The 12,751-nt window shown below is 47.5% G+C and overlaps 1 protein-coding gene across 1 annotated transcript; it reads left to right on the plus strand.

The window, feature by feature from the left end:
* Positions 1–3,023: 3,023 nt before the first annotated feature.
* On the plus strand, positions 3,024–4,299 carry TMSB10 (thymosin beta 10). Its single transcript, XM_032243494.1, has 3 exons — positions 3,024–3,343; positions 3,627–3,741; positions 4,014–4,299. The coding sequence occupies exons 2-3, from the start codon at positions 3,642–3,644 to the stop codon at positions 4,046–4,048; spliced, it is 135 nt and encodes a 44-aa protein (XP_032099385.1). The 5' UTR covers positions 3,024–3,343; positions 3,627–3,641; the 3' UTR covers positions 4,049–4,299.
* Positions 4,300–12,751: the final 8,452 nt, after the last annotated feature.

Consider the following 12,751-nt stretch of genomic DNA (forward strand, 5'->3'; position numbering starts at 1 on the left):
AAAGGAAAAGAAACTTGTATTGCATTAAGCCACTTTGGGGGCTGTGTTACACTTGCTTGCCCACACTGACTCTGAAGTTCCACTCTCATTCAAGAAATGTTCACTACCCTCCCTCTTTTACCATAGGTGGAATACTTTCCCCACTAGGATGGTAGGAAACATGACAGGATATGACATGCTTTGACACTGTTGCATTTCTACGCTATCTTGCAGTACAACCCTCTTGCTATTCTGCCACCACCTAAGAATCGGCCAGAGGCTAAGATACCTGTGGAGCAAACCCCAGCCTGGCTTAGCCCAGCACCATGTGACCTGCCAATACAGAAACAAGAATAAATAATTTTTGCATTCATCAAATATGAGCGTAATATTGTTTTTTTGTTTTGTTTTGTTTTGTTTTGTTTTGTTTTGTTTTGTTTTTTGAGGCCGAGTTTCACTCTTGTTGCCCAGGCTGGAGTGCAATGGCGCGATCTCGGCTCACTGCAACCTCTGCCTCCCAAGTTCAAATTCTCCTGCCTCAGCCTCCCAAGTAGCTGAGATTACAGGTATGCACCACCATGCCTGGTTAATTTTGTACAAAAAGTAGAGACAGGGTTTATCCATGTTGGCAAGCTGGTCTCGAACTCCCCACCTCAGGTGATCCTCCAGCCTTGGCCTACCCAAAGTGCTGGGATTACAGGCATGAGCCACCGTGCCTGGCCGTGAGTGTGATATTCTAATGAGGTTGTTATTTTAAGTATCCACTTGAGGCCAGGCACAGTGGTTCACACTTGTAATCCCAGCACTTTGGGAGGCCAAGGCAGGTAGATCACCTGAGGTCAGGATTTTGAGAGCAGCTTGGCCAACATGGTGAAACCCAGACTCTACTAAAAATACAAAAATTAGCTGGACATGGTGGCGCGTGCCTGTAATCCCAGCTATCTGGGAGGCTGAGGCACAAGAATCACTTGAACCCGGGAGGCAGAGTTTACAGTGAGCCGAGATCGTGCCACTGCACTCCAGCCTGGGCAACAAAGCGAGATCTGTCTCAAAAATAAATAAATAAGCGCTGCAGTGACCTGTGATCCCACCACTACACAGAGACCCTGCCTCAAAAAAAAAAAAAAGAAAGAAAGAAAGAAAGAAAGAAAAGTATCCACTTGATGCCTGTTCTTTTTTTTTTTTTTTTTTTGAGACGGAGTTTCACTCATGTTACCCAGGTTGGAGTGCAATGGCGCGATCTCGGCTCACCACAACCTCTGCCTCCTGGGTTCAGGCAATTCTCCTGCCTCAGCCTCCTGGGTAGCTGGGATTACAGGCACGCACCACCATGCCCAGCTAATTTTTTGTATTTTTAGTAGAGACGGGGTTTCACCATGTTGACCAGGATGGTCTCGATCTCTTGACCTCGTGATCCACCCACCTCGGCCTCCCAAAGTGCTGGGATTACAGGCTTGAGCCACCGCGCCCGGCCTGATGCCTGTTCTTTATCTCTTTTAAGTTTATTACAAGGCTATTTTATAAATGAAGAAACTAAGGTGCAGGCCAGGCGCAGTGTCTCACACTTGTAACCCCAGCACTTTGGGAGGCCCAGGCGTGTGGATCACGAGTTCAGGCATTCCAGACCAGCCTGGCCAACACAGCAAAACCCTGTCTCTACTAAAATTACAAAAAAAATTAGCCAGGTGTGGTAGTGGATGCCTGTAATCTCAGCTACTCAGAAAGCTGAGGCAGAATTGCTTGAATCTGGGAAGCAGAAGTTGCAGTGAGCCGAGATCGGGCCACCACACTCCAGCCCCGGCAACAGCAGACTCGGTAAAAAAAAAAAAAAATTGCCCAAGTTCACACAAGCCGAAGCTTTCTTCCCACTGTTTCAAACACACCGAGAGAAGGTGAGAAAAGCAGACAAAAATCAGGACGGGAGACGGCAGGGACAGTGCTTAGGCTTGTAATCCCAGCACTTTGAGAAGTTAAGGCAGGTGGATGGCTTGAACCCAGAAGTTCAAGACCAGCCTGGGCAACATGGTGAAATCCTGTCTCTGCAAAAAGAATACAAAAGATTTGCCGCTGGTGGTGGCGCACATCCGCAGTCCCAACTACTCAGGAGGCAGAGGTGGAAGAATCACTTGCCCCTGGGAAGTCCAGGCTGCCATGAGCCGTGATCACACCACTGCACGCCAGCCTGGGTAACAGAGTGAGACCCTATCTCAAAAAAAGTAAATAAGTGAAATAAAATCAGGCCCGAATTTAGGATGTTACCACCAAATCCCACTTTAAAGAGCTTGGTAATACTTCACACTTGAAAAAAGAAAGGTCGGAACAAATAAAAGAATGACCAGCCTTACCTCCTGGGCTGGTAATTTGTGGAACTTATTAACGGTGTTGCACAGGCTGAAAATACAACTTTTCTAAGAAAGATGTGAATAATTGCCGTATACCACTCCTACAATGGGTTAATAAAAAAAACGAACGTTTGTAGGCCTGTGGATCCCTATTACCCTCAAGGTTAACTTCAAGGAGGAAAACCGCACCCGTTGATACAGTGTTCCTAGTAGCCCGGCGAGAAAAGGAACACTGCGAGCATTCTCAGGACGCCGTGTTCCCACCACAGTCCTTCACACAATGCATCTAACAGCATTTAAAGAGCACCCGCCACGCCAACGATCCTGCTGGAAACGCCCAGTTCAGGGAACAGGGGACTACCGACCAGAGGGCAACCACCCAAGAGCAATGGAAACCTAACCCCGCGCCTGCTCCACTACTAGACCCTCGGCTCGCGTTCTTTTAGTGCAGGGCTACACTAGGACTCAGCCTCCCTAAGGAGAGGAAAAGCGGGGGAGGGAACGGGACTCTGGAAGAGCAAAAGCAAGAGGCATGGGGGCGACAGGGGTGGAGCGTCTCCTAGAGCGAGGATTGCTGCAGAGCGCGCGTGCACGCCCGCACATCCACACCCACGGCTACACATCACATCTGCACACACACAAAACCACACACCCTCCCCACCTGTCCCCACATCCTTTCCCGGAAAGGGGGAAATGCAGCGGCAAAAGCAAACCCGGGGGCCTGGCGCCCACCGTGGCGGCGCCTACAGCCCCCACGCCAGGCACACAGCCAGCTGAGAGTGCGGGGCGCCGGAGAAGCCGCGCCCAGCCGGGCTGGCACCCCAGCGGAGGGCGCGTCAGGGCGAGGAGCCGCCCGCGCTGCCCCCGCCCCTCGGGTGCCAGCGCCGCCCCCGCTGCGGCGGGTGAGGGGCGGGGCGGGGCGCGGCGTATATAAGGCTAGGGGTGGGCGCCGCTCTTTTGTCTCTTGCTGCAGCAACGCGAGTGGAAGCACCAGCAGCCCGGGCTTGGAGCGGGACCGTACGGTGAGTACGGCGCCGGGGCTGGGGGCCCACCCGGGGTGGGGTCGGATCTGGTGCACAGGACGGGCTCGCAGCAACCGCGACTGGCGCCCTTCTCGGACGGGACGCCGCGGCCGGCGACCACGCCCTGGGACCCAGGAGGAGGGTGCTGGACGAGCCCAGATCCTCGCCTTGGGGCTGCCGGACACGCCTTGGCGCCAGTGCCACGTCGAGAGGCGTCGGCGGGGAGCGCGGAGGGGGACGCTGGCCTCCAGCCCCAGGTCAAGCGCCTTGGTTTGTCCACTAGGATTGTTTTAAGAAAATGGCAGACAAACCAGACATGGGAGAAATCGCCAGCTTCGATAAGGCCAAGCTGAAGAAAACGGAGACGCAGGAGAAGAACACCCTGCCGACCAAAGAGAGTGAGTGTGCCTCGGTCTCTCGCTCCCCAGCCCAGCCCCTCGCCCTGCCCTTCCCTTGCAAACCCACTCCTCCACCCCGCCATCCGGCCGTTGCCCCGGTCTGGGAGACCGCGGCCACCCCTTGAGTTTCACAAAGAGCCTTGTGTCTCCCCAGCCCCAAGCTTCCTTCTAAATCCCCACACCTCGTGGGTGCCTCGCCCACACTGGGACGCACCTCGGTTTCGGGTGGGGGTTGCAACCCCCCTCCAGAGCCCGCTTCCCGCTCTCCACAGCCATTGAGCAGGAGAAGCGGAGTGAAATTTCCTAAGAGCCTGGAGGATTTCCTGTCCCCGTCATCTTCGAGACCCTAGTCCTGATGTGGAGGAAGAGCCACCTACAAGATGGACACGAGCCACAAGCTGCACTGTGAACCTGGGCACTCCGCGCCAATGCCACCGGCCTGTGGGTCTCTGAAGGGATCCCCCCCAATCGGACTGCCAAATTCTCCGGTTTGCCCCGGGATATTATAGAAAACTATTTGTATGAATAATGAAAATAAAACACACCTCGTGGCATGGCTGGCGTAGTCTGAGTCTCTTAGTTGAGTATGCGTGGGCTGTGCCGCTGCAGCAAAGCCCCCCTTGATGGAGTCGAGTTCCTGCCGCAAAGGGGAGGTGGGTCACAAAATGGGCTGACTTGGAGGGACTTTCCAATTTCGGCTTTACCTGCTTCTCCGATTTCATGGCTTGTTAGCCGCTTAACTTACTCGTAAGCAATCGGTGTAAAAATTTAACCCCACTTTGTCTCCAAGTTGCTTTGGGAAATGCGTTTTCAAAAGAGCAGGGTTTCGTTTCGATAAGCTTCGAAAGCCCCACCGGCCCTTCTGGCCTCCTACTCAGGAGAGAACAGTGATTTTAAAGTCTGGGAAAGGAAAGACAATCTGGAATGTTGGAAATTGGGTGAGGTCACAAAGTCTCCGGAAGGCTTTTTTCTGGAGCTTAAAACAAAGGCGGGATCTAGGAATACAGCTACCGGAACATCAGAACTAGAGGAATCAACACTAGAACTGGGGGCAGGGGAGAGCTTTTTGTGTTTTAACCCTAGTTCAGAACCTCCCACAAAAGCACTAGCCATTAGAGGAAGTGCTAGGCTGAGCCGCTACCAAGCAGTGCTCAGCAGGAAGGGTGGGGATGTGACGGGTGGGAGGGAGGGCTGGCGCTGGCGGCGGAGCCCCAAGGGATTACACCTCAAACCAACCGGGAAAAAATGGAACCAGCCCAGGGGGGCGTGACAGTTGGGAACCTGGGGCTGCAGGGCATTCAGAAGCAGAAGAAACAGGCTTATAATTACAGGGGTGGAGTTTTAAGGAGCGAGGAGAGGTCACTGCTTAGCGATTTGTCCCACATTTTTGCCTGGCCCCAAGGGGCTGGGCACGGTGAAGCAGTTAATTCGAATGAGGTACGGTCCCTGTCCACAAGGAATTTTAAATCTAGTGAGATAGGCAACCACAGCAGACCAGAGTCAGGACATCTAGGCTTGGCAGAGAGACCCATGCCCAAAGACATTGTCTTTGAACTCCTATCTGCACCTCCCTCCTGGTACCTGGACACATATATCACCTCCTCCATTACAGAAATGGAGAAACTTTTTTTTTTTTGAGATGGAGTCTCGCTCTTGTCACCAAACTGGAGTGCAATGGCCTGATCTCCACCTCCCAGGTTCAAATGATTCTCCTGCTTCAGCCTGCCAAGTAGCTGGGATTACAGGCATGCAACACCACACCTGGCTAAATTTTTTGCAATTTTAGTAGAGACAGGGTTTTACCATGTTGGCCAGGCTGGTCTCAAACTCCTGACCTCAGGTGATCTACCCACCTCGGCCTCTCAAAATACTGGAATTACAGGTATGAGCCACCACGTCCAGCCAAGATTCTTATTAATCGACATCGGTGACTCTCACAGTAGCCAGCACTTAGTAGACACTCATAAATGTTCACTGAATTATAACTGAAGTATCACCTGGTCCCACCTGCTCCATCTTGGCCATGCTAAAGCCAAGCTGCTATCAGCCCTCCTCCGCCACCGCCTTCTTGATTGTATTTTATTCTATATATACATTGACAGGACCCAGGCATGGTGACTTGCAGAAGTTCAGGGAAGCCAAACACCTTCATTTCCTTCCCTGAGCCCAGTTCAGGATGCAATCCTATTAAAATAAAGGGAAGTACAGTTAACTCACAACTGAAGCTGTTGATAGGAAGCTCTATATTACCCAGATGACAACTACGGGTCTCAGCCAGTTAAAAGATTTTGAATATTTGGTCGCTGATTTGTGAGAAATTTAGAAGCTGTGTTCCTGTTCAGCTTAATTCAGCATGCATTTTTTTTTTTTTTAGCCTTCAGTGCCTATCATTGTACTAGCCTGGGTGACAGAGTGAGACTCCATCTCAAAAACAAAATTTAAAAACCATATACACGGAAAAACACAGAAGTGTACATTTTGATGAATCTTTTTTTTTTTTTTTTTTTGAGATGGGAGTCTTGCTGTGTTGCACAGGATAGCTTACAGTGGCACCATCTCAGCTTACTGCAACCTCTGCCTGTTGGGTTCAAGTGATTCTTGGGCCTCAGACTCACCAGTAGCTGGGATTACAGGCGCATGCCACCATGCCTAGCTAATTTTCGAATTTTTAGTAGAGACGGGTTTCACCATGTTAGCCAGGTGGTCTCCATCTCCTGACCTCGTGATCTGCCACCTTGGCCTCCCAAAGTGCTGGGATTACAGGCGTGAGCCACCTCGCCTGGCCCAGTTCGAAGAATCTTCACAAACTGAGCACACCCTAATGCCTCCTTCCAATCATATACCTATGTGTGTTCTAACAGCGTGTATACATTTTGCCTGTTTTTGAACGTAACATAAATAGATGCATGACTTCCATTCATGTAGGTAAAGCATCTCTTTATATGAGTCCAGCAACAACTAATTTTGCCCCATTTTCCTATAGACTATATTTGCCAAGAATATAAACTATCATGTAATTGAGGGATGCCTTTTTTTAGCTCACAATTTCACTAAGAATTGTTCACCGTTGCAGAAAATCATTTCACTAATAGAAATGTCCTCTTGGTTTCTGAATGTTTTCATACAATACAATTGTATCATGTCCATCTGAAGCTGCTGGATCATGATAATATTACATGTAAGTGAAAACATACATAAAGTGAAGACTGCTTCCTTATATGCTAGAATATTGTCGTACCATATTGCATTAGTCAGCTTTTGGTAAGTTTTGCTGCAGTAACAAAAAACCTCAAAATCTCAATGGCTTACAACGATAAAAATCTATTTCTTGCCGGGCGCGGTGGCTCAAGCCTGTAATCCCAGCACTTTGGGAGTCCGAGGCGGGTGGATCACGAGGTCAAGAGATCGAGACCATCCTGGTCAACATGGTGAAACCCCGTCTCTACTAAAAATACAAAAACATTAGCTGGGCATGGTGGTGCGTGCCTGTAATCCCAGCTACCCAGGAGGCTGAGGCAGGAGAATTGCCTGAATCCAGGAGGCGGAGGTTGCGGTGAGCCGAGATCGTGCCATTGCACTCCAGCCTGGGTAACATGAGTGAAACTCCGTCTCAAAAAAAAAAAAAAAAAAAAAAAAAAAAAAAATCTATTTCTTGTTTATGTTATACATTAGTTGCTGCTCTGCTCCTGTTCCACATACCGTTTTCATTCTGAGAGCCAGGCTAAAGGAGCAGCCCCTATCTGAGACATGCTGTTGTTATGGCAGAGTCACACGTCTTCTCAGATATGACACTTCCATTCACGTTACATTGGTCAAAGAGGCACTGTAAATTACAAGCCAATAGGCTGGGATGTATAATTCTATTGTGCGAAAGCAGGAAATAAGTAGAACTTGTAATACAATTTACTATAATATTAAAATGCATACACCTATCATTTTTTATAAATTACCTTTATTTTATCTTTATATTCTAGTTAGGGCTTATATTAATTTATATTTTTAATGTATGTATAGGTGCAGGTTATATTGTCTTTGATTTTCATTTCAAGAAAGAGGAGTGTTATAAAATACTTGACATGTGGCCGGTAATATCATGCCTTTGTAATCCCAGCATTGTGGGAGGCCAAGGCGGGTAGATCATGAAGTCAGGATTTTGAGACCAGCCTAGCCAACAAAGTGAAACCGTGTCTCTACTAAAACTACAAAAATTAGCTGGGCGTGATGATGGTTGCCTGTAATCCCAGCTAGTTGGGAGGCTGAGGCATGAGAATCGCTTCAACCTGGGAAGTGGAGGTTGCAGTGAGCCAAGATCATGCCATTGCATTCCAGCCTGGTGACAGAGTGAGACTCCGTCTCAAAAAAAAACAAAAACAACAACAACAACAAAAAAACTTGATATGTAAGAAGAAGTTGGTTCTGAGGGATTGGGAACCAGTGGTCCGAACCAACCATGGTCACTCCCTTATCTGGGGTTGTTATTCTAGCCAAGGAGGCCCGAGAGGAAGCCTATTTACAGGCTTCTTGGAAGATTGTGTTTGCTTTTTAGGACAGGCAAGTACAAATGTGGTGATGTGAGAATGTGACACTTGAAAGATGACAGTCATCTGGGGGAAATACTAACATGATAAGGGTGGCAAAGTTTGAAATTAGAAAGAATCTAGATACTTAGTAAGCCCTTGAGCTGCTGAGTTTTCCTGAAAGTACCTTATCTTTGAACTTTTTGTTACATGAAACAATAAATGTTTCTTTTTTTCTTTTTCTTTTTTTTTTTTTTTTTTTGAGAAAGGGTCTCACTTTGTGGCCCAAGCTGGTATACAGTGGCACAACCTCAGCTAACTGCAACCTTTGCCTCCCGGGTTCAAGTGATTCTCCTGCCTCAGCCTCCCGAGTAGCTAGGACTACAGGCGCATGCCGCCATGCCTGGCTAATTTTTTGTATTTTTCGTAGAGACTGGGTTTCACCATGTTAGCCAGGATGGTCTCGATCTCCTGACCTCATGATCTGCCCGCCTCAGCCTCCTAAAGTGCTGGGATTACAATCATGAGCCACAGCACCTGGCCAATAAATGTTTCTTACATTTAGGAAGTCTGTAGTTGTGTTTTCTGTTACTTATAGTTAAAGTATTCTAACAATGATCATCTGGAAAGAGAAGAGTCTAACTGCAGAAAGACTAGTTAGTAGGATATTATAGTAGTTCAGACAAGAGGTAATAAAAACTTAAATCAAGGAAAGACCCACACATAGTAGCATGCTGGCAAATATCTAAGAATCAGCTCAGTTCTGGGTAGAGGTGGGGAGGAGCTGATTTGTAGCATTTGCTGCTTTCTGTGGTGTAAATATTGCTAACTTCAAGCTGCCAACAGTTTAACAACCAACTTGCCTGCTTTCTGAAAATTTAACAATTGGCTCTTTGCAAGCTGCTGCCAGTTGGCTCCAGAACACCACTGACTAAAGCAATAGGAAAGCAGGGCTGATATAAAAGATACTGCAGAGGGAGAATTTGCAAGTCTTCAGATTATATAGGACATTTCAGGAATTGTAATCTGACAGATGAAAAGAGATTTTCATTTGTCTATATGACTCCATTTTTCTGCTTTGAGTTTCAGAGGGGAAAACTGAAGCATTCTATAACCAGAGCATTTCCCAGAAAGTACGTAGGGAGACACAGTACTGCTTTGGAGAGAGAAAGTGTATTTTACAAGTTCCCAAGTGAGTATTACAAATTAGTTTTATGGCCAACACACATTGTACGAAGAGACAATAAAACAAGGCCATAATAAAGTTGGTGCTTATGGCGATCCCTGAGAAGAGCAAGGTGAACTTACAAGACATCACAGTATCATAGAACCTGCATCAAGCAAAACCCAGGAAGTTAACACTTCGGGAAGTGTGGGTAGAAGCACAAAGTGAGAGAACAGCAGGCTGGATTCGTGAGAATCAATGGCTAGCTAGGGCCAAACAAACTGAAGGAGCAATGAAGTTATTAACTGATTCATTGCTTTCTCCATTTATTCCACCAAAATATATTACGCATCTGCTAAGTACTGGGTCCTAGGCTAGGTACTTGATCAGGATAAACAAAATGGATTCTGTGTGTGTGTGTGTGTGTGTGTGTGTGTGTGTGCGCGCGCGCACGCCGGAGTCTTGCTCTGTCACCCAGGCTGGAATGCAGTGGCGCAATCTTGGTTCACTGGAACCTCTCCCTCCTGGGTTCCAGCAATTCTCCTGCTTCAGCCTCCCAAGTAGCTGGGACTATAGGCACGCACCACCATGCCTGGCTAATTTTGTATTTTTGGTAGAGACAGGGTTTCACCATGTTGGCCAGGCTAGTCTCGAACTCCTAACCTCAACTAATCTGACCACCTCAGCCTCCCAAAATGCTGGGATTACAGGCGTGAGCCACACCTGGCCACAAAATGGATTCTTTTTAACCTCATTCTCTCAAAGATAAAATGATCAGATAACTCAGATTAACCGCAAAATCTGGGGTCATGGAACTATGTATCCTGATTTAAAACAAAAAGGGCACTAAGATGACTTTTTACCTCCCTGTGAAATTCAGAAGACTGAGCTATCTGAGAGACGGCACTGTTGGCGCAACCCTGACTTTATATTTACTCTGAAGTCCTGTAGCATCCTTGAATATCTCTTCAATATTATATTGGTTTGCTTCATAGAAGGCAACAAGATCAGAAGGACTATTGGTTAGAAGATAAAAACCCCAGGCGCGGTGGCTCATGCCTGTAATCCCAGCACTTTGGGAGGCCGAGGTGGGTGGATCACGAGGTCAAGAGATCGAGACCATCCTGGTCAACACGGTGAAACCCCGTCTCTACTAAAAACACAAAAAATTAGCTGGGCATGGTGGTGCGTGCCTGCAATCCCAGCTACTCAGGAGGTCGAGGCAGGAGAATTGCCTGAACCCAGAAGGCAGAGGTTGCAGTGAGCAGAGATCGCGCCATTGCACTCCAGCCTGGGTAACAAGCGAAACTTCGTTCCCAAAAAAAAAAAAAAAAAAGAAGAAGAAGATAAAAAACACTGGCCCTACGAATGCTATTTAAGGTTGTCAAACAATCCATAGCTAGAAATTTTCTCTATACTGTGGAAAAATCTTATTCTCTGGGAAGACAACCCTGCAGGGAAAGCCACTCACTCTTGCATCAATGCAGCCCCAAGACCTTCATCAGAAGCATCTGTAGCTAAAAAGAACCTATTTTTTGAGTCATTTTTTTTGTCCAAATGTTATCTCCTGCCAAGCTATCCATTATTTTGTTTCCTGCTACTCAGATTTTCAGGTTTTTTGTTTTTGTTTTGTTTTTGAGACAGAGTCTCACTCTTTTGCCCAGGCTGGAGTGCAGTGGGGTGATCTCAGCTCACTGCAACCTCTGCCTCCCAGGTTCAAGCTATTCTCCTGCCTCAGCCTCCTGAGAAGCTGGGATTACAGACACCTGCCACTGCACTTGGCTAATTTCTGTAGTTTTAGTAAAGACAACGTGTCACCACCTTGGCCAGGCAGGTCTTGAACTCCTGACCTTGTGATCCACCCACCTCAGCCTCCCAAAGTGCTGGGACCACAGGCGTGAGCCACCATACCTGGCCCAGGTTTTTTGATCTGGCATGTTCTTAGGGAAAAAATGAGTAAGGTGTGTAACTGTATTATGAGTATTATTTGGTTTGTGACAAAAGAGCAAAAACAAAGAAACTCTATCCAACCTGACTTAAGCAAAAAGGATTTATTTACTCATGTACATGAGAAGTCCATGGAGTAGGCTTTGCTTCGGGTATGGCTGATGGAGATAGTTAAATGACATCACAGGGTCCTGGTTTTTCTTTCTCCATCTCTAAGCTCTGTATTTTCATTCTCAGGCTGACCCTCCCCTCATGGTGAGGGGAGGCTGCGGCAGCTCAAAAATTACGTTCCTCCCACATGTAGGGGCAGCAGAAGAGTGAGAATTTCCCTTCATCCAGTTTGAACAAAAACTCTGGGTCTAACTTTCACTGGCTTGAAATAGGTCAAGTGCCCATCTCTGACCTAATCACACCGGCTAGGGAAAGGGAAGGCAGAGATTGTTTCAAATCCAGGTCACAGGCTATTTTTTTTTAAATCAGGTTAAAGTTGGCATCACCAATAACGGAATAAACCAATATTACATACTTCCTGATATGATACACTGAAATGAATCCAGCATCACATTCATGATACTCGTGACAAAAAATGCATAGCCTGAATCCAATCATAAGGAAACAACAGACAAAACCAATTTAGAAAACATTATATAAAACAACTGGCCTGTATCCTTCAAAAATGTCAAGATCACAAAAGACAAGCTGGGCATCGTGGCTCACACCTGTAATCCCAGCACTTTGGGAGGCCAAACCAGGCACAACACTTGAGCCCAGGAGTTGGAGACCAGCCTGGCCAACATGGCAAAACCCCATCTCTACAAAAAATACAAAAGATAGGCCGAATACCTGTAATCCGAGAACTTTGAGAAGCCAAGGCGGAAGTGTCACCTGAGGTCAAGAGTTGGAGACCAGCCTGGCTAAATGGCAAAACTCTGTCTCTACTAAAAATACAAAAATTAGCCGGGCATGATGGCTCACACCTGTAATCACAGCTACTCAAGAGGCTGAGTCAGGAGAGTCGCTTGAACCTGGGAGGCGGAGGTTACAGTGAGCCGAGATCACACCATGGCGCTCTGGCCAGGGCAATGAGAGCGAAACTCCATCTCAAAAAAAAGAAAAAAAGGAGAATGTCCTGCCAGACACAGTGGCTCATGCCTGTAATCCCAGCACTTTGAGAGTCTGAGGCAGGAGAATCACTTGAGGTCAGGAGTTTGAGACCAGCCTGGCAACATAGTGAGACCTCATCTCTAGAAAATATTTTAAAAATCAGCCAGAGGCTGAGGTCAGAGAAACACGTGAGCCCAAGAGGTCGAGACTACCATGAGCCAAGATTGTGCCATTGCACGCCTGCCTGGGCAACAAAACAAGATCTTGCTACAAAATA

This window comes from Sapajus apella, unplaced genomic scaffold (genome assembly GCF_009761245.1).
Source record: "Sapajus apella isolate SASKATOON/1434 unplaced genomic scaffold, GSC_monkey_1.0 scaffold52, whole genome shotgun sequence".
Classification (NCBI taxonomy): domain Eukaryota; kingdom Metazoa; phylum Chordata; class Mammalia; order Primates; family Cebidae; genus Sapajus; species Sapajus apella.

Bases quoted from the DNA above. Each gene is read 5' to 3' on its own strand.
- TMSB10 (XM_032243494.1), top strand. From the start codon at position 3,642: ATGGCAGACAAACCAGACATGGGAGAAATCGCCAGCTTCGATAAGGCC. The intron at 3,742-4,013 runs GTGAGTGTGCCT...CGCTCTCCACAG, and splicing joins CACCCTGCCGACCAAAGAGA to CCATTGAGCAGGAGAAGCGG.